The sequence below is a fragment of the Schistocerca piceifrons genome, chromosome 6, assembly GCF_021461385.2.
Source record: "Schistocerca piceifrons isolate TAMUIC-IGC-003096 chromosome 6, iqSchPice1.1, whole genome shotgun sequence".
Classification (NCBI taxonomy): Eukaryota; Metazoa; Arthropoda; class Insecta; order Orthoptera; family Acrididae; genus Schistocerca; species Schistocerca piceifrons.
Window position 1 is genome coordinate 197652325 of NC_060143.1, and position 22282 is coordinate 197674606.

The 22282-nt window shown below is 39.4% G+C and overlaps 2 protein-coding genes across 8 annotated transcripts in view; one reads left to right on the forward strand and one right to left on the reverse strand.

Annotated features, from left to right (window-relative positions):
• Positions 1–1404: 1404 nt before the first annotated feature.
• Positions 1405–2897, reverse strand: LOC124802415 (gem-associated protein 6-like). Of its 3 annotated transcripts, none has more exons than XM_047263174.1 (3): positions 2860–2897; positions 2509–2626; positions 1405–2434 (listed from the first exon to the last, which is right to left on the reverse strand). In XM_047263174.1, exons 1-3 carry the CDS (start codon positions 2888–2890, stop codon positions 2077–2079), a joined length of 507 nt encoding a protein of 168 aa, XP_047119130.1. In that variant the 5' UTR covers positions 2891–2897; the 3' UTR covers positions 1405–2076. The 3 variants fall into 3 exon arrangements, with proteins under 3 accessions (XP_047119130.1, XP_047119131.1, XP_047119129.1); XM_047263175.1 differs by lacking the exon at positions 2860–2897 and adding an exon at positions 2822–2840; XM_047263173.1 differs by lacking the exon at positions 2860–2897 and having other exon boundaries at positions 2509–2853.
• A 125-nt stretch (positions 2898–3022) lies between these two features.
• The window catches only part of LOC124802416 (transmembrane protein 62-like), an 84768-nt gene continuing 65508 nt past the window's right edge, over positions 3023–22282 (forward strand). For 4 of the 5 annotated variants that reach the window (XM_047263178.1, XM_047263180.1, XM_047263177.1 and 1 more), the window contains exons 1-5: positions 3023–3324; positions 3408–3519; positions 3596–3733; positions 12861–13075; positions 13409–13647. In XM_047263178.1, the coding sequence (XP_047119134.1) occupies positions 3100–3324; positions 3408–3519; positions 3596–3733; positions 12861–13075; positions 13409–13647 (929 nt within the window). In that variant the 5' untranslated portion in view covers positions 3023–3099. The remainder of the gene's footprint in view (positions 3325–3407; positions 3520–3595; positions 3734–12860; positions 13076–13408; positions 13648–22282) is intronic. The other variant, XM_047263181.1, reaches the window with a different exon arrangement.

The following is a 22282-nucleotide window of genomic DNA, read 5'->3' on the forward strand; positions in this document are numbered from 1 at the left end:
TCCTTACTTTCCACGTTGTATAATAATGATCTTATTACCATAGCAGTGGGTCACAACTGGAGTCACTCAACTCATACAAATAGCTGGATGTGACAATTTGCGGGGATGTGAAATGGAATGATCACATAGGTTAATATTAACACTTACAGAAATCTCCTCTCTCGAGCTTGAATGTTGTTATTTATGTTGTAACACATTTTGTCCAATCAGCAGTCAGCAATTAATTACAGTGACTGAAAGTCAGCAAAATACAACCCCTGCCAGTTACCACAGATGTTTCATTGGGCTCTGTTCAGGACTTTCCTCTTCTAGATTCTGAAGAGTGATTTCTACAGTTTTTTTCTTCTATAAGTACAAAATTTGTTGTATTCCAAAACTGTTGTTAATCTGAACAAGGGAAAGGAAAAATCGCAAATTATGGTCGAAAGTTTGACTTCTGCCTCCACAATTTAGGCTTGAACAGTAACAAAGCAAACTATTTATTTCTACCTCCATACAACAATGACAAGACTAATTAACACTACTTGTATGTAAGCTTTTGGGTTCAGAGGCTGCGGTTGATGTAAGATACTATTTACTGACATTTTACACTCTGCAGGAGATATCTGCAGAGAAACACTGTACAGTGGAAAAACCTCAAAAGGTCCCAGCTTTATGGGCCATTATGAGCTGTACCCAGGGTATTATTATTGATCATGTGATGCTAGTGCATCTCTGATAAGTGACATAAATTTTGATTGCTTGTCCCTAAAGATGTCTCCTGCAAACAGGGCTAAAATATCCACATGTACGGAAGCGAAACATGGATGATAAACAGAATAGACAGAAAAGAATAGCAGCTTTTGAAACATAGTGCTACAAAAGAACACTGAAGATTAGATGAGTAGATTGCATATGAACGAAGAGGCTCTGAAAAGAATGACAAGAAGAGAAATTTGTGGCACAACTTAACTAAAAGAAGGCATCGGTTGATAGGATACATTCCAAGACACCGAGGGATTGTCAAGTTAGTATTGGAGGGAAGTGTGGGTGTAAAAAATCATAGAGACTAACAGATGAATATAGTAATCAGATTCAGAAGGATGTAGGTTGTTGTAGTTTTTCACAGATGAAGAGCCTTGCAAAAGATACAGTACCATGAAAAGCTGCATCAAACTAGTCTTTGGACTGAAGACGACAATAACAGTAACAACAACAAATAGTTTTTACACTGACCACACCACACAGGCTGGAAGTTTGAATAGAAGTAAGCACTGGCTGTGAAGGCTTTTACTGTATTAATTTTTTATTATTATTAATCAAGTCAGTCAAACTGCTACAAGCACACGTGAGATGTAAAGTATACTCTTAGCAGTTGCACACCAATCTACCCGATAAGATATAGGGTAAAACAAAGCCATTTGCTAGAAAACAGCAGCTTCTATTTCACCATACAGAACATTTGCTCTACAAAAGAAAATTACGTGTATCACAATAGCATAACCAAATCTGATACATTTTGAACAACCAACAGTATATTCTTTTTACCTTGAAAGTTAGTCAACAATCAAGAAAAAAGGAGGTACAGTTATTAAATTATCGTCAACCCACAAGGACACACAAGTAGTAAGAGGAAACACAAAATAAATACTTAGTAGTTCAATATCTACAGTAACAAGAAGCTCTACAGCAAATTAACTTCACAAGTCCACTGCCACAATGCTGCCAGCAGACCTTACACTAGGTGCAGTGGCTTGCAAATGAAACATTCATCACTACGCATATGGCAATCAACATGTTAACCTTGCACAATCCAAATTGTATGTATTCACTATGAGTATTAACCAAAGAGTAATTGCCAACACGTTACAATGGCTGAGCATCTTCAGAGTTTTCTAATAGCATGCGTACAGTAATATCAAGGACCACACTGGGGCTACAAGTAATGCATCCCAGTGAAGTTACTTCAAAACTTGAGACATTAGAACATTGAATAAACGCATATTTTAAAATTCTTTCACAGTCTACAGTAAAAATAATTTAATGACAACATCTCATCTTTTACACCTGTTTCGCTGTTCATACTAAAAAGAGCGTTCATGTTCCCAGATCGTAATTATCTGGCATAGATAACATCAGTTTCTGTATGCGGTCCAATATAATTTCATTACTGCTTAAACAGTTATCCACTCCGTACGGTGGGTGTATTTCTACAACACTCCCAATTCGTAAAATCTGGCCGTCTTCTTCTACTGGTGTCCTGTTCTTTTTTAACCAACCTGCCAATCTTCCCTTACGTCGCTCGATTTCACCTGATGGCATTTCTTCATGCTTCTTTAAGAACACGTCAACTGGTGCTTCCTCACAACTTTTTTTCATTTGCAAAGACTTCACAGCATGTCCCATTATGATATCCATACTCAGTTTGTCTTCATTTTTATTTACGAGAACAACGCTGAAGGAAATAAAACTGAGATTACTTTCAACATAGATAATAATTACAACGAAAAGTAACTGGAGTTATCATACCTCTCGGAAACAGGATCAATGGTATACAGTGTTCCTTTATGTAAGTCGCCTTCTATGGTTTCCACTTCCACATATTTATGGACGTAAGACCGGAACTGAATCGGATTGTTTACGAATACTGCGTGAGAAAAATCACACTTGTTTTCACCCATAATCGCGCCAACTCGTTAAATGCTAATGCTACAAACACTCAGGTTAACCAACATGTGTAAGCGTGTAAGGCTTTTCTTTCAGAAGTATTGAAGTCGTGGTTGTGAGGTTTGTACTGATAATTTTAAATAATGACACAAGTATTGACAGATTAATTACTGACACATTAGCAAACACTTAGACACAATATCATATCACTACCACGAAATTCAAGATATCTTAAGCCAAGCATAATTTCATAGAAAATCTACCTACGATAAATGAAACAAAACAACTACTTGCAGGATGACAACATTAAGACTGCGGACATGCTCGGTATCATTCGTATATACTATACAGGTGTTGGTCAACCTGATGGTGACGGAGATTGTTTCAGTTTCTGTGTATACTGTTGTAAATAAAACATAGAATACGTAGGAAACTCAGAACTCACAAGGAAACATGCCCGTGTTACGGAAAGCTTTAGTGGCAGTTGTAATGGTCCTAATTTTTTCTATATTCCTTTCTAATCTTGTTAGTGTCATAACTGTAGATATTGACCAAGTTCTCGAAAACAACAAATTCTCATTCAAGTCCAGGCGGCTGAAAGACAAGGAAAGAGGTGGCACGGATACTGACACTGTAATAATAGGGAACTCGTCCGAAAATTTGATGTGGTTTTTGCAGGTCTGTATTAGGAACGTTAATATGGGAAAGTAATTTACTTTCTTAATTTTAACTGAGAAGGTCAATGACTTTGACGATTACAGGTGTCAGACATACACATTAGTATTTTCCACGATGAGACGCGGGTCACGGAATTTAAAGAGTTTTGTGATATTACAGTTGATGCCATTAGGCCATCAGTTGTATTGGCATCAGGTTTGTATAGTTAATGGCGACATGTAGTTGGGACTTCGCTTCGTATCTAGACTTTTACGAATGATTTTTGTTGAAGGTGATCTAACAGATGCCAAATCGGAAGACAACATGGGATCACGCCAGTATGTAAAGGAATGGATGGTATACAAAAATGTTTTAGATGAAACTAAAATAAACGAAAAGACGGTGTGGTTAGATATCAGAGGCAATCATGGTTGGTTTATAGATTTCTATATCATTTGACTCTTAGTTCCAGATGCCTAAATAGCGTATCTACTCGTATTGAATTCCTTGCCTATCTGTGTTTGCTGCATGCTGCTTCTCAGCACAACGAACTTAACCAGTTTTAATAAGCAGTTATCTGGCTTATGATGTTCCTTCGGTCTTGGTGCACGTATGTTTTTTGACCATCACTTTGCATTTGGTGTAGTAGTCATCAGAGAGTCAGTATATAATGTCACATTTTAAAGTTGTTTTTTAGCTTCTTTCTCATGGTATGAGAACAGTTCCTAACAATACGGTATGGTTTAACACTTATTTTTCCATTGCTAGACTCTGAACTGTAGTTGTTCACTGTTTACCTTACACACTTCTTTTCTTGCCTTAATAGTGAGGTGGTATTCTGCCACTGGTTGATGTTCGATTTGTCAGGAATTGCTCCATGTAGTTCATAAAGGCTAAGCTGCTATTTAATTCCCTTGAAAATGACTAGTTATTAATATCAGCTGTATAAGTTACAAATAAGAAGATAAAAATGAAATTTGTGTATTTAAATGTATGTAAGAAGCCAATTGTAATTAAGTAAAACTTAAGAATAGGGTAGGTGCTGCTATTTACATGTTAGATTGGTTTGTTGGCAGTGCTCAAAATTATGTGAGGATCCAAGACATTGTGTTGACAGCTGATCTTAAGCAGGCCTACCTAATGAGAATACAGCAGGCAGGCAACACATTTAATAGAGATAAACCAAAACCAATCATTTGTATAATGACCTATCAGATACTTCACAGTATCCATGGAATTTGAGAAAGAATGGGTTTTGTTCTTTATGTACAACACTTTAATCTAAAACCACTAAGCAATCCTGTAGAGGAAAAAGAATATACTGCACTAATTAATTTAGCTATTCGCACAGATTATTGTGGGACTACTCGAATATTTGGTTCTCGAATGTGTCTTACCTGGCTGCCTGCTGGACCCGGGCCCTCAGTGTCCCACGTGTCCTAAGCAGTACTTCCTGGGGAACAGATTGCACCACCCACCTCTGATTGTACCGATCCCTTGGCCATTCGAAACTGGACTATGCTGTGTTTCATTTATGCATCTGTGTGTCTGTCCTCCTTATGCCATCTAAATACAATCCACCACCGTGGCATTCGTTTCGCAACTGGTGCGTTTTACAGTAGCCCAGTTGAGAGTCTCTATGCAGAAGCTGCTGAACTACTGTTGTCATACTGGTGTGATGTTATCCTCAGTGTATACTCATGCCGTTTGTCTGCCATACCTGGCCACCCATCCTATGCCTCTGTCTTCAATGATTCCTTGGACCGCCAGAATGGACTGCGTCCCTCTTCTCTGCTACCTCCAGGAGTTGCCTTCAGCTCTTGTTCCGGCAGCTTAACTTCACACTACCTGCCACTTTACCAATGAGTGTGAACCTTTCACCATCTTGGCTTCATGCGTCAGTGGCCCGTGTTCACCTTGGACTTCATTCACCTCCTAAGGAAACTACTCTTGATCTTCGCACAGAACTTAGCAATAGCACGCTTGTGTACACTGATGATTCTCAGACTGACCATGGTGTTGGGTGTTTCATTGGCACTGATGATTTTCGGTATTGGCTTCCAGAACACTGCTCAGTATTTACAGCAGAGCTCTTCACCTTCTATAAGGCCACCCAGTACATCCAGCGACACAGGCTTTTCAAATGTGTCATCTGCTCTGAGTCTCTTAATGCCCTTCAGAGTCTCTGTGTGCTGTACACCATCCATCCCTTAGAGCAACAGGTCCAAGAAATCTTCCACTAGCTCACTCTTGAGAGAGCCACTGTAATGTTTATATGAGTTCCTGCTCATGTTGGTCTGACAAGAAACAAGGATGCTGACGCTGCTGCCGAGGCTGCAGTCCTCCTGCCTCAGCCTGTTAGTTCTTCCATTTCTTCCAATGGTCTCCATGTTGCCGTCTGTCAGCAGGTGGCATCACTTTGGCAACACCACTGCTCTTCCCTTCATGGGAACAAACTCCAGGGATTTATACCTCTCCAGCGACCTGGCCAACCACCTCTTGGCCCTCTCGCCACGAGGAGATCATTTTAGCTAGGTTGCGTATTGGACACTGTCGTTTTAGCCGTCACCATTTGTTAAGTGGTGATTCCCACCGTTTTGTGCTCATTGTCATCAATCTTTGATGGTTCACCATTTCCTGACTGAATGCCCTTTTTTACCACTTATAATCTAATATATGTTTGCCGTCTGAGTTATCGCCCATTTTAGCAAATGACACACAGGGTGTCGATTGCATTTCACTTTTTATGCAGTATAGCAATATGACAAAAGACGTTTAATCTTTAGTTCGAGACCTCCATTGTCTTTATGGCATATTTTGTGGGCTTTTCTCCATGAGGAAGTCCTTGTTCTTAGCTCTCTTTCCTTCCATCAGTTGGGCTCCTTTTCTGCATTAGTGTTCTAAGGTTCTGACATGGGTTGGTGTGATCTTAGTTGTTCTTGAACCCTAAAACAAAACTGGCTTAGTCTGGCTTTGGACTGGGTTATATGGCAAGTCTGGCATGTTCCCATCAGAATGTGTGCTTGAGGATCAGCGCCATCTGAGTAGTGGCACCACAGTGGTTAATAGTAATGTTGCAGCAGCTACTATGTTTCCATGGTAACATCAGCTGGTACCAATACAGTGTGCTTCTGTACATGCCCTAATCTCTCTTATCTTATTCTCACCATCCCGTAGCTAAGATATATAGTGATGACAACAGAAAGAGTGCACAGTCTGTGTCAAGTCCAAGTACTTATCCAACAGGGTTTGTGAGAATCAAGCCATCTTTCTTCCAAGGGTTCACATTTATGTTCCCCGTACATTTCTCTCACCGTTTCATAGGGGCTATACCACCATTTTAAGATCTTTGTTGCGCATCTCTCAATTTGTTCAATGTCTATTATTGTGCTTACTTGATAAGGTCTTGGTCGCACTAGTGGCTTGTATGCAGTTTTCTTTACAGATACACTGCACTCTTCTGACAAATTTAAGTCTGTACTGTCAGGGTTCTTTCTCTTACTGCATTGTCTTGCATTTATTCACATATAAAGACAACTGCCAATCATTACACAGAGTGGAAATTTTGGTCAAAGACTTTCTGCATTTCCATACAGTCGTATGACAATGATACTTTCCTGCAAATAACAACATGTTCAGTGAATAGTCTTGCAGTGCTGCTGATTTTATCTGATACAACATTTATATACACGGTGAGCACTAAGTCTTGCCCTGATTATAACAATTTATTACAGAATAACCGTTTGACATAATAATTTACATTTGATGCCATTACATGAATAGTGTTACCACTTTTTTAAAGAACACTTATGTTAGTAAACCTCAACTTGTGCTCCCTTGATAGCTCAGAGAATGTCGAGGCAGTATTCCAGTTCCTGCCAGGTGTTTCATAACATTTGTTCTGTCACAGTATCCACAGCAGCTTGTATCCTAGCCTTCAGTTTGTCGATGTCAGCAACTGGTGTGGTGAAGACTTTGTCCTTGATATAGCCCCAGAAAAAGAGTCAAGGGACGTAATGTCTGGAGAGGGGAGTAATGTCCAGATCGGTGGATTGGAAGGAACGGTTCAACACCCTGGCCACCCTGCTCTCCAGACATTATGCCCCTTGACTTTTTTTCTGGGCTGTATCAAGCACAGAGTCTTCATCACACTAGTTGCTGATGTCGACGAACTGAAGGCTAGGATACAAGCTGCTGTGTGTACTGTGACAGAACACATGTTACGAAACACCTGGCAGGAACTGGAATACCGCCTCGACTTTCTCTGAGCTACCAAGGCAGCACATGTCTTACTAACGTAAGAGGTCTTAAAAAACTAATAACACTAACCCTTGTAACGGCATAAAATGTAAATTATTATGTCAAACGGTTATTCTGTTATAAATTTTTATAATCAGGGCAAGACTTCGTGCTCACCCTGTATATTGAGAGCTGTGGAATTCCTATTGTGCTTCTTTTACACACACTCAGTGATACTTTTATTTCTGTTCCAACATTTGCCATCCTATATAACATGCTGGGTTCTATTACTCAATCGTTCATCAAGCCTATCATATCTGTCAAGATACTCTGTATGATTGTGTATTGGTTAGTTGTCAGCAATGTGGTGCAGTATTTAATGCAGTCTTAAATGAGTCCTGTACTTGCAATTTTCATCATCTTCCGGGACAAGGTCATCACCTGTTCCATTAGCATAAGGATGACCATATACATAAAGTGTGTCATCAATCTAGATATGTGTAGCCACAGTTCTGTGCAGAGGGATATGAAGGCCTGCATCCATTCGAACATACAATGCCACACACAGACACTGCCTCTTCTGCAGGCATTATCATCCTGACTAATGGATGATGATTGGTACTGGCTTCTTCTCAAATCAAAGCATACCTGCCATCACTTTACAAGATAAAATCTCACTTCAGTTGGTATGTAGTTCAGCATGCTCCTGAACTGAGCAGATGAAACTTCACATGAGGTTGCCACCTTACATACATACATACTTTTGGCAAACCTTTTGCACAAGGCAAGTTCAGAGAGAAGAAATAAAAACTGTAAAATCTGCCTGTGACAATATTTCTGCCAGTGAAGCTAAAGCTTTTTTTGTGGCAACTGGACTAAAAAAAATTGTAGGTTGCTGGGGCACACTGTGAGGAATAGAAAAATAGTTAATTTGGTAATAGAGGGAAATGTGGGGGACAAAAACTGTAAAAGAAGACCAATGCTTCACAGCACTAAACAGGTTCTACTGGATTTGGTTGCAGTAGTCATGTACAGATGTAGAAGCTTGCACAGGATAGACTAGTGAGGAGAACTGCACCAAATGTGTCTTCAGACTGAGGATGAATGTTTAAACATTTGGCCAATGCAGTCCGATCACACTCTTATTTGCAGTGCACTACCATCACACACCACCCAGAAAATTCAATCCAAATCAAGTCAGACTGCCTTCCCTCACTCTGCATGATCTTCCAAATTGCAGATATCTGCCGTGTACAGAGAACACAAATTTATCACAGTAGCACTGATTTTCATGTGATAGGTTTCTGCAGCTCTATCACAATAAAACCTATTGCCAAATGTTTTCCTAAGCTGTTGCAGTTTTTGTGATTTTTCTGTAATTTATGGAAACCATTTTATTACTTATTGCTTAAACTCACATCTGCTTGCGTAGTTACATTTCCACTTTGGTTTCAAGTATGTGTGTTGTTATTCAGTTAGCTTTCTTGCCCTCTGTCTTTAACGCTCATCATTTATGTCTGTAGCATCTATATAGTGTTCTTTGCATTCTTTCTACACAAGCAAGCCCAAATGGCCTAAAACTGAGACAGTACTCACTGTGTGTACGGAAACTTGGATGGAGTGGCATAGCATGTCTGGTCCAATTGGATTTTTTTGTACGTCCAAAATCCACATTACCAAGCCTCACAAATCCATCTGAGTTTCCCAGCACACAGTGAATTAAGGGCTGCTAGATCGCTAGTGTGTTCAGTTGTTAAATTACTTTCTCCTAAAGTAACAGTACAGCTGCCTGCCTATTAATAATGAAGACATTTTATATACCTGGCATTTCAAAAAGATTCATTAGTTTCCCTAAGAGTATGTATTGCACAAGAATGAAAATAGAAACTTGATGTGGATTTTAACTTATGCACAGGACTACAGAGTTTCTACTTATAAAGGAACCTTCCAGTTTTGTGAAGGTACATCTTTTAAATGCATGCACATATAATCTTTGGAATACTTTTTTTCATTTAGGGTCAATGTTTTGATTTATCTTCCACAAACACTCAATGAGCATAACAGTCATCCAGATATTGTAGTAAAACTTGTCCCTTACTTGTACAAGCGTGAAGTTACTGCATTCACTGCTGCTGTTATGTTCCATTGCAGTCCACCAAAGATTGTCAGAAGGGGAGGCACGTAGGTGAATTCTTAAAAGAAAAACCTTGCCATCATATCAGACAGTCTTAGAGGCCTATGTTGGAGTAAGAGGTCTTTAGGCCTCTTATAGCTGATCCAGCACTGAAGGACTTAATTGTTAAGATGTGTTTGCATGCAGGTATCAGTGCGATGGTACATAATCGTGTTGAAAAATGAAATTTTTTGCATCATCTTGCCATTGTGGAAGAAGCCAGATCTACAACTTTACTTGGTACGCTATTCATGTAACTGTTTCTTCTCCACAAAAGAAAAGGCCATAAATATTTTCTCAAAAAATGGCTCTGAACACATGAAGCTATGGAAAGTCTCTCTCGTGCTCAACTGTGGTATATGGGTGTTGCGTTCCCCATAGTCTGAGTTTAGTTTGTGGCTGTTCACTTTTCCACTTTAATGAAACATAGCCATATCAGTGAACACCAAAAATTAAAGGCAATTGTTATGTCCTATCTCCACACCCAGAATGCATGTGCAAAACTGCACTTATTTTTATCACCATCATTAAGGACTTGTAGCCGTTGAATCTTGTATGGTTAGAAATAAAAACATTGCCTGAAAACACACCAGATAGACATGTGAGGGATGACTCTCTCTTGGCTGGCACGATGACTAAAACTTCATTGAATGTGCTCTGTTTCTTGAACAAGCATATTTGGGAAACCTGTAAAATTCCTCATATAAAAGCAACCAGTGTCTATAAACTACTGTTGCTGTTATCAAATACTTTGATCTCTGGAGGAAAAATTGCAGCACACAGTTGTAACTGAATTGCACTTGTTGACATGGAGAATGCAACTCTCATTTTCTTGTGCTGTTGTCATTATCCCACTTCAGTGCACATTGGGCTAAGAAATAGTGATCCAGCTGCACCATGTAGATCTCTAATGGCAGTAAAATGGAAGGCAACTTAACAACTGCTGCCGATGTAAGCATTTAGTTGTGGTCGTAAGTTAAAATTTACTCCAAATTTCTATCCTTGTTAATGTAAATTCTGTAGTCTTATGAAACTGTATGAATTTTTTGAAACACACTTTATTATGGGTGATATTTTACTTTTATTCTTGTTTTCTGAGATTGACCCATTCGATGATGATCTGGTGAGCATAGTCAACACCCATTCCTTCTTGTACAGGTCAACAACTTTCAAATAACCTCAAGTGTAAACAAACCAAGTGTCAGAAAAATAGCCAGAGGAATAAAACAACCTATCTCCGTCCCCACACCGTATGTGGATAAACAAAAATTACTACATGATTCTGTTGGCAAACAGCTTTAGTGACACAAACTCTTAACTTAAGCAATGCACAGTTACTGAGCATACCATTACTGCTCTGTCAACTACAAATGAGAAAACAGCTGTGGCAGCAGTTTACATTTCTGTCAGTTCAGTTAGCAACAATAATGATTGAAAGGAATAATTGTGAGAAGCAAGAACATTTTATATATATTGTTTATGATTTCTTAATAATTTCTTGCAAACCTTTTTTAATATTTAAATAATTTAAAGTTTTATTGCAGGTTTTTCGATATATGCCTACATTTATATGGTGTTGTAAACAACACAGAATCAATTGGCAGCTGTCAGGAATTATCTGATAAAAACCTGAGGTGAAATACCTGTAGGGAATTTCAGTTCATCATAGGTACATCCATGTGTGATCTACCAAAATGTGGCAGTCTGTCTCTCAAGTAGGGTAATGGCTTATCTTGTATTTGTATCCTTTGCCCTGATGATTAGGGGTGGCAGTTTGGAGCAATGTAATGTACTTATTCACATCCATTTGTAAATACTTTCGCCGATCAGCAGGTGTGAGTAAGAGTTCTCGAACCAATTTGAAGTGACTCAGCTTCCTTCTAGCCGAAAGCGACATTTTCTGTATTTTCCTTTTCAGTTTTCTTTAGAGAAATATGAATAACATTAGTGGCCAAATTAACTGATTCCTCCTCAGTCGTAATCTTAGCCATTTATTGAGAAGATTTCACAGTCACAAAATCACTGTGAACCTGCAGCGTGACTCAGCCATTTGCGAGTGTTGTCTAATTTGGAATCAGAATAAATTCACTGCTCCTGTATAGTGGTGTTTAGTTTCATGCCCCACTGGTTTATGTCTTTCTCTCATTCAGAGAGACTTCTTATTTTTAACCATTCTTTTTGCTATCTCCATATACACTGGCTTCTTCATATTTGTTTTTAATTCGTGGGGAAGTAGTGTAGTTTTAGTGAACTATTCATGCCCAAATGCAATTTACTAATGTTTCGCCAATTAAATGGTGATGGATGTCCGTCTTGTGTACATTTTCCTATCTTGATTTTGGCCCACTAGAAGCATAATGAAATTGCAAAGTAGTTCACACCATGAATTATTACTATTATTTTTAAGCGTATGTGTTGTATAAAGGTCTGCCTCATACTTGATTAGTCAGTGTGATGTACAACCATACAGAGGACCCAGGTTTGATTCCTGGTAATGCCAGGCATTTTTCCTTGATGGGAGGACTGGAACAGGGTCTACTCAGCTTTGTGATCCTGATTGAGGAGCTGCTTGAATGAGAACTAGTGGCTCTGAGGTCTAGAAAGCCAACATTTGCTGAGAAAGCCCCCCCTTGCCCCTCCCGCCTCCCCCCCTCCCCCAATATTGCATCAAAATTACTTCACTTGTAAATTATAGATTGGAGCAGTCAGTTGTCCTTTTTAAATTTTATTGTGCAGATCTAGATTTCAGCTAGCCTCTAGCCGAAATCTAGATCTGCACAATAAAATTTAAAAAGGACGACTTATCGCTGCAATCTATAATGTACAAGTCAATATAGCACTAAGTGCAACAGCTTTCTGAATGGAAGGTAACCTGAAAATGACTTCATATGACAGAGGATGACAAAGTGTCTGGTCAACGTTGTGCAATCCTGTGAGCTTGATTGTGGAATGCTTTTGTTTCTTATTTTATTTATTTGTTTTAATGAAGAGATCTGGGCCTAATTTCAGAGCACTTAACATATTTGCCACATTTCACTTAAGAATGTTACATACATCAACTACGTCTGTTACTTAAATAGTCACCTCAGTATAGTTCTTTCAGAGCTATGAGTTTCATATTTCAAATAATATACATCTGTTACAGATAATTTTAATGTCCCAGGCATACAGTCAGCTAGAAATTACTATCGGAACTATTCAGTACAAGGACCAGCACACCCAAAGTCTTACTTATACCGACTGAGGCACAACGGAGAGACATATTCATTTATTGCAATGGATGCATGCCTCGATCCTGGTCCCCGACGTCCTTTCAACTTCATCGGTGTGCTGTCTGCCGAGGAGATATCACATGTTAAGGTTAGCTGTGGTTTTTTTGTAAAATTGCATTTTAAACGTATAACTGTTTCATTTTGGATCAGAACCATTTTTCATTCTTCGTTTCAAGTATTGTGAGTAAAAGATCTTTCAGAACAGCTATCTGAAAAACTCATGTGTTTATGGAAACATTAATGGCATATAAAATTAACTGGGGTGCTACATCTGTATTGAAATAATATTATATGTATTGCATGTTTGTTATTAATAGTCAGAAAAGAATTTAAAGTGGTAGATTGGCATTACATTTTTAATTTCAGGAAACTTTCTGATCATATCTTTACATATTTCTCATTTCACATCCTACTGCAACAGGGTTTGGCAGAGGAAGCATCCGCTACTAGTGATGCGGTGATATGGTTTGGTCACTATCCAACATCCTGCATTTTAGCACCATCGCCAGGTGCACGAGCATTGATTGGTGGACCACCTCAATCTGTGGCGTACCTCTGTGGTCATTTCCATATGTTGGGAGGTGTTGTTCCAAATATGTACACAATACAAAATGATGGCTTTCTAGAACTTGAACTAGCTGACTGGAAAGATAATCGCATGTAGGTATCCCAAAGTACTGAGAAATATTGTGTGCAGAGTCATTTGTACAATATTTGTAGTACCTCTCGTACTACTTAAACTATAATATTTGTTCATAGTTCATTAAGTGTAAAGAATTTAGTGAAATGTATTGTTGCTATAGTGTGGCACTCACCTCCATGCTGGTATACATTTGTTTATGTTAGCACAAGAGTTGGTTTATAACAAGCAACAGCAATCCAAAAATCATATGATAAAATATTAAATACAAGTGTAGAAAAGAAACTTGTTTGTGAATTCTGTTTGTTTCACTTATCCTTGTTTTTAACTTTCAAGCACATGAACAATGACTGCAAGAATTTTGTTGCTCATAAACAAATGGTCTTACCTGCCATGTCAAAACCTAGTTTGATATTTTTTAAGATAGTAAATTTTACATACAGAATTTTAGAGGTTCCTATGACCTGGGAGTTACTCATAAAAACAGGTAAATATTTTTTCACACATTTTCTGCTTAAGAAACTATCTTACATGCAGCTTTGAATTTTCATGCTATGCAACTCCAAGCTACTACATTATACTGGCGTTGTAGCTCAACTAAGGTGAGGGATTGTGTTGGGTTGAGTGGGAAGAAAGGTGTCACGGAGAGAGGAAAGGGTGGCTGGCAACGTGAAGGGAGACACAGCAAGTGGATGGAATAGGAATGTGGCATCAGTAAGTCAACCCTGGAGCAGCTAAGGAGTTGTATGTATCACACTGTGTACAGTGGAGTGGAGGAGTGGATTGTAAGGATGATTTAGAAACAGGGAGGGAGGGGAGAGAGAGAGAGAGAGAGAGAGAGAGAGAGAGAGAGAGAGAGAGAGAGAGGAGGGTGAGAATGTAGAGAAGTAACGTTTGGGGTGTGAGGAAGGGTGGGGGTGGAGGGGCAGGTCAAGGGCTGAGAGAGATTTACGCCAGGAGAATTGCACCTCGCAACACATCTGTCAACCCCACAGTCTTACAGGACTCAACTCCAATCTGAGCTAGACCTTGTCTCACACTGACCTCCACCTCTGTCCATATGCCCCCCCCCCACCGCCACCAGTCTACACATTGTCCATTCACATCTTCCTCTCTATGTTCACCCTCTTCCGCCGTTCTGTCTCCTTCCCAACTCACTTAATTGTGAGCATGCAGCTCCCCCTGCCCAGCACAAGAGCAAGCTTATCTCTACCACGTTCCTATCGTATCTACTTGCCAGATATGCAGTGAGTGTTTCCATATCATGAACTACTGAAACAAGAGTGTAAAAACAATAAACTCAAAATACTCAATGCAAATATGTGTCAAATTTTTATTAGTAGAGTGGAAAAGTGTCTGCTAACTTAGGTCCAGGTGGAAGGAAACACAGATTTTGGAAGGACAAGTGAATAGCCGTAAGCAATGTTTTGTTCATGTAAAGAGGGTCATTTCAAAAATTCTGCACAATGTAAGATTATGATTAAATTTTTTTTAAATTTTTTTTTTTTTTTTTAATTTCTCAAAATGACTTTACAGGTCTTCAGTGTAATCTCCAATGTTCTGATTAATAGCGTCTCATCATTTCAGCATGTCTTTTATTCCCATTAGGATGCATGTTCATTGATATCTTTGATTGTGTTGGTCACTGCATCAGAAGCCTCTTCAGTCATTTGATAAATTTCCCTTGGAGTGGTTTCTTGAGTTTGGAAACAAATCAAGGTCTAGTTGGGCCATTTCAGGACTGTAGGATGGATGGGGAAGGTTTTCTCATCCATAATTCTGTGAAACTGTGCATATTTCCTAAGCAACACACAATTGTGTGTGGTAATGAAGAATCAGCACTCCAACTGGAAAGTGTAGGACCTTGTGGTGCAAAACATTTCACAGAAAATCCACATAGTATTACTCCGTTACAGTGGTGCCCTGGGACACTTTATCTGTTGCTATCACTCTATTCTCGTTGTATATCACAGTTATCACCATCTTGTCTTTCACTGATGGTGATGGCATTTTTTGGGCTGAAGAGAATCAGAATGTTTTCAATTCTTGCTCAAAGTCTCAGATCCTGTTTTCATCCCTGGCAACTGTCCAATTTAACAACTGATCTTCCTCTGTCTCATAGCATAGAAGCAATTGTGTGATTCTTGTGCAGTTTGCTTTTTACTCTTCACTCAGATGATAAGGAAGCCACTTTGCAGTGACTTTTCTTTTCTGTAGTTTCTCAGTTAAGATTCTGAACATCAAACACACATTTGCTTCATTTGTAATTTCTTCACATTTTTTGTCGGTCTCCTTGCAAAACATGGTCAGTAATGATGAGGAATGAAATAAATAGGAAGAGCAGGCAAGTTAAGACGAAATGGCTGCATGAAAAACGTGAAGAAATCGAAAAAGAAATGATTGTCGGTAGTACTGACTCAGCATACAGGAAAGTCGAAACAACCTTCGGTGACATTAAAAGCAAGGGTGATAACATTAATAGTGCAGTGGGAATTCCACTGTCAAATGCAAACGAAAGAGTGGATAGGTGGAAAGAATACATTGAAAGCCTCTATGAGGGGGAAGATTTGTTTGATGTGAGAGAAGAAGAAAAGAAGTTGATTTAGAAGAGATGGGGGACCCGGTATTAGAATCAGAATTTAAAAGAGCTTTGGAGGACTTAAGATCAAATAAGGCAGAAGGGATAGATAACATTCAATCAGAATTTCTAAAATCGTTGAGGGGAGTGGCAACAAAACTACTATTCACTTTGGTGTGTAGATTGTATGAGTCTGGCGACATACCATCTAACTTTTGGAAAAACATCATCCACACAATGCCGATGATGGCAAGAGCTGACAAGTGCAAGAAATATTACACAATCAGTTTAACAACTCATGCATCCAAGTTGCTGACAAAAATAAAATACAGAAGAATTGAAAAGAAAGTTGAGGATACGCTAGATGATGATCAGTTTGGCTTTAGGAAAGGTAAAGTCATGAGAGAGGCAATTCTGACATTGCGGTTAATAATGGAAGCAAGACTAAAGAAAAATCAAGACATGTTCATAGGATTTGTCAACCTGGAAAAAGCATTCGACAATGTAAAATGGTGCAAGATGTTCAAAATTCTGAGAATAACAGGGGTAAGCTATAGGGAGAGACGGGTCATATACAATATGTACAACAGCCAAGAGGGAATAATAAGAGTGGACGACCAAGAACTAAGTGCTCATATTAAAAAGAGTGTAAGACAAGCATGTAGTCTTTCACCCCTACTGTTCAATCTGTGCATAAAGGAAGCAATGATGAAAATAAAAGAAAGGTTCAGGAGTGTAATTAAAATTCAAGGTGAAAGGATATCAATGATATGATTCACTGATGACATTGCTATCCTGAGTGAAAGCGAAGAAGAATCACATGATCTGCTGAACGGAATGAACAGTCTAATGAGAACAGAGTATGGATTGATAGTAAATCGAAGAAAGACGAAGGTAATGAGTAGTAGTAGAAACGAGAACAGCGAGAAACTTAATATTAGGATCAATGGTCATGAAGTAGATGAAGTTAAGGAATTCTGCTACCTAGACAGTAAAATAACAAGAAGTGACGGACGGAGCAAGGAGGACATCATAAGCAAACTAGCAATGACAAAAAGGGCATTCCTGCCCAAGAGAAGTCTACTAATATCAAATATCGACCTTAATTTGAGAAAGAAATTTCTGAGGATGTTCATCTGGAGTACAGCATTATATGGTAGTGAAACATGGACTGTGGGGAAAACCAGAACAGTAAAGAATTGAAGCATTTGAGATGTGGTGTTACAGACGAATGTTGAAAATTAGGTGGACTGATAAGGTAAGGAATGAGGAGGTTCTGTGCAGAATCGGAGAGGAAAGGAATATGTGGATAACACTGATAAGGAGAAGGGACGGGATGATAAGACATCTATTAAGACATAAGGGAATGACTTACATGGTACTAGAGGGAGCTGTATAAGGCAAAAACTGTAGAGGAAGACAGAGATTGGAATACATCCAGCAAATAATAGAGGATGTAAGTTGCAAGTGCTTCTCTGAGATGAAGAGGTTAGCACAGGAGAGGAATATGCGGCGGGCCACATCAAACCAGTCAGAAGATGATTGCACCCCCCCCCCCCCCCCTCCTGCCGAAAAAAAAAAAAAAAAAAAAAAAAAAAAAAAAAAAAAAAAAAAAAAAAAAAGTGGAAGCATTGTCTGTTACAGTTTTTGGCCACTCAATCCATGGTTTGTCTTCAGTACTTGAGTGGCCTTTGCATTTATGGGAAGTCCACTATAACACTATACTTTGATCCAGTACACTATTCCTGCACACTTCGCCTAGAGCGTTGTGAGTTTTGGTAGGCGTTATCCCTTCAAATTTCAGTGTTGATATAAGACTGCTGGTCACTAGCTAAGATTTGACTTGAGTCATTTCTTCCCTCCATTTCAAATTAGAATATCTCACTCAAAACAAGAATTATTACTAAATATACATGGTGGTAGCTGAAAATGTGGCTCACAGCTTACATTTTTCACATGGGTATCATTCAATAGTTCCACAGTTACAGATGCTTGTGCACTTTGTGCAGAAGTTTTGGAGTGGCCTCTGTATATGAAGAAAAGTGAAGTACCATATTTAAAAGCAAAGCAGTGTTTTATTGCAAATGATATTGTGGCTGCCTTTGGCTGTAAATTTATTTGTTTATAAAAGCCAGTATTGTAATTTTGGATGTGTGGCCATTATCAAGTGTAATACTGCAAAATTGTGCTTTAGCACACGTCAAAACCAAAATAATGTCTGACGTATGTGCATATGGACATGTGTACAAGTCGGACATTTTTTAAGGCTTTGACATGTGCTAAAGCACAGTCTTACAGTATTCCACTTAATAATATCCACACAGCTGAAATAACAATTGTGGCTTTTTACATAAATAAATAAATTTACTGTCAGAGGTGACCATGATGTCATCCACAAAATTTTATGTGGCTGTGAACCCCAGCTGTGTGAATTTAATCAATACTGCATTACACCAGAAAAAAATCCACTGAAGACCCCTTTAATATACAAGAACGAGTAAGTCTGGAACATAAATAAATACTGAATTGCAGTCAGAAAATGTTGTTTGTATTTATGAAATGAATATTTATATACTTACTGCAAAAAATGACCTCTCCTAAAAACTAGTTGATTATAAACACATTTTGTGCAGTATCAGATGCTTCACTTCCTGGTTTCTTGTTTGAAAACAGCTTCCGTTTTTAAATTTTCAGTTGGCCACATTCTTATGACATCTATTATAGTAATAAAAACTAATGAACTTTTCATTTCATTTTCTGGTTTTCTGGCTCACTAATTTCCTGTGGCATGCGCAACTTGCTGGCTATATATTACTTTGCCTAATGTATTATACAACCAAGTGTATGTCTACAAATTATGCATAAAAGTAGTACTCAACAAATTATATCAGATTATCAGATTATATATTAGTACTTATATGTAATCCATATCACTAAAGAATACAAACACCGTAATTTTCTTAATGAAATTTGTTGTAAATAATGTATACCTCTTTTTCAACCTCCATCCATTTCACAAATTCAACACAAGTAGTAAGAGAAAATTTGCATGAGACTTAAAAGTACTTACATTAACCTCAAAATGTGCCACAATTAAAAAAAAAATTTTTTGGATTATTATACACCACACTGGGGGGGGGGAATGGAAAGGCAGCTTCTACAGCACAATGGGTGAAAACAAAATACATTTGAACTTTCCCAGAAATACATAAAAAGCCTGTTAAGTAAGAAAGATGAGCTTCTTACATCACAAAAGCAAACAGAAAAATGTAGAGGTATTCTTACAGATTAGCTATGCATAACAATATATCATTCAGAAGGCACAAAAATTGAACAGATGCATCTTCATTGATACAAGTTATTGTCCCATTACTGTAGACATAATATAAGGGAGGCTATATTTACAGGAAATGTGGAATGATGTCTCAGGGCAGAGCCCTTAATGTAAATTGCATGAACTGCTCTTTGAGTGCAGTACTTCGGTACAGATTTAAAAATATACAGTATTATGATCTGGCTGCATACGGATGCCACAACAGGAAATATTTTAAACTTAATTTAGCAATTAGGTATAGTATAATACTGACTCAGTAACACTATTGAGGGAGACTTTACTCAGCAGTCAGTGGGAATAGTTTACCTTGGATTCACAATTCCGAATCTCTGCCAGTGGATGTCTCAATAGAGGCAGATGAACTGGCATGGGTAGAACAGCGGAAATGTGGGAGAATTATCTTGCTGAACTGTTAAGTAAACCGTGTTGTCTATCCAGCTGATAGGGTCATGTTGTTGTCGTTCAGCAGTGTAGATTTATTTGAAGTTGTCCAAAATTTGAAGCCTTGCACTTAGCCAGAGAAGATTTCCTTTGATGAGCTTTGTCGGCTGCTTATGCTGTATTTCAGCCATTGAACCTATGTGGTATCAGACGGTTACAGCTTAAGTAGCACCTGCCATGTAGGGCACATGTTGTGTCATATGGGTAGACCTGCTGATGTCAAGTTGCAGTAAGCGGAGCAGTCCGGTGGTCCTGCAGAGTTAGGCCATCGCAGACCTAGCCTGGTGCTCGTGCTGAGAGGTGTCGTGTTCAGTCACTGGCCATCCATGCCAGCCAGGTGCTGAGTTATTGTCATGTACATATCCCTGTGCATATAGGCACTCTACTTCCCATAGTTAAATTCGTACTGTGAGTTGGTTCCATTCACAGGGTTCTGTTCCCCAGTTGTCGCCTAGTCACCAGCGCACCAGTTGTGTCAAGTTGCAGCATTGTCGTGTTTTCTGCAGATACTAAAGTGGTGATAGAGGACAATCTTAAGTGTGTGATGCCCCTGTTCCATGGCCCCCTCCCCCCCCCCGCCCCCCTGCCCCCCTCCCTCCTGCCCCCCTCCCCCACCCCACCCCCATAGAGTTCACAATAGCCAACCTTCGACCTGGCATTTCTGCAATGCTGACAGGAACAGTTGTGCCTATAGAAGAAGCAGATGCAGGCTTCAATTACCCAGAATGTAGACTTGCTTCACGCCCTTGCCCCATGGGGAGGGGGGAGGTGGTCAGTGGCCCAGCTTTCTGCCTCTGAGGCCATTTGCCAGCTTTGGAGAGCCTACAGAAATGTGGGAGAATTATCTTGCTGAACTGTCAAGTAAACCGTATTGTCTATCCAGCTGATAGGGCCATGTTGTTGTCGTTCAGCAGTGTAGATTTATTTGAAGTTGTCCAAAATGTGAAGCCTTGCACTTAGCCAGAGAAGATTTCCTTTGATGAGCTTTGTCGGTTGCTTATGCTGTATTTCAGCCATTGAACCTATGTGGTATCATACGGTTATGGCTTAAGTAGCACCAAAAGTGCTCTGGGCAGTCGTATGCAGTGTGGATTACATGTTTACAAGGTATCTGGTACAAGTGTCATTTTGAGCATTCCAAATGTGCTACCACTTATGCAGGCTCACTAATTCAGGATGTAATTGTCAGGTTAGCTCCTAATCGTGAACTTCAGAGTAAGACATTGACCTTGTGTGACCTTCCTTTAGCCCACATTTCCCAAATTGCGCAATCACATGAGATTATGGCAGTGGCGAGGGACATCCTTTCTGATAATTGGCAGGTGGATGAATGAGGTGAGTGTGGTAAACAGCCATCTGTGCCCAGAGGGATACCCAAGGTGCCTCGCCTCCTTCAGAGTCACCTTGTATTGCTGCCATTGATGATGCTTTTGGAGAGGCACTGTGGCATGGCCTGTCCTCGTCCATAGTGAGCTTGGTGAGTTCATGCCACTCACAATGTAGTTACGCCAGTGGTGTTTTTTGGGTCCTCGACATCATTCGCCCATCATTCGTTGGGCGAGCCAGTTATCCTGCCCCCATTGTCATTTGTAATTAAGTTCGCTGTGACTTCCAGCACATGGAGGCCATGTGTGTGGTAATAGACCATTTTGTAACTGTTTGTGACAGTCAATGGGCCGTGAGTCAGTCCTTGGATGCCTCAGTGTTCTCACTAGACTCTGGGGCTGCTCCTGACACCCCGTGCATGTTGCCCTACCATATTTTTCTGACATTGATTGTGGATGGGTGGCTGGTCAAATTTCAAATAGATCTAGGAGCCTCAGTGAACCTCATTAATTTGGATGTAGACAGGACCTTGGGGTATCTGGAGTTGCAATGGTCATTCTGTCAGGTTAAGTCTTACAGTAAAAAGTGCATTCTCTTGCAAGGACGATTTTCCATCTCTCTGTGTTTTTCTGTTTTCTGCTTTCAGATTGTAATTGGAGTGCATTTAATGCATCAGTCCACTTCCTTTTCATGATTTAGAATCCTTACTGCTGTCCTATGGCCTGCTGTGTAGGAATACCTTAGGCAAGGCTGAAAATTTTGAGACAGATGTTTTTCTTAAGCTGTCGGCAGTTGCAAAATTTTGCCTTTGCTTTTGCCTTTACAAATGTCTGCTTGTGTCTGTGTATGTGCGGATGGATATGTGTGTGTGTGCGAGTGTGTACCTGTCCTTTTTTCCCTCTAGGGTAAGTCTTTCCGCTCCCGGGATTGGAATGACTCCTTACCCTCTCCCTTAAAACCCACATCCTTTCGTCTT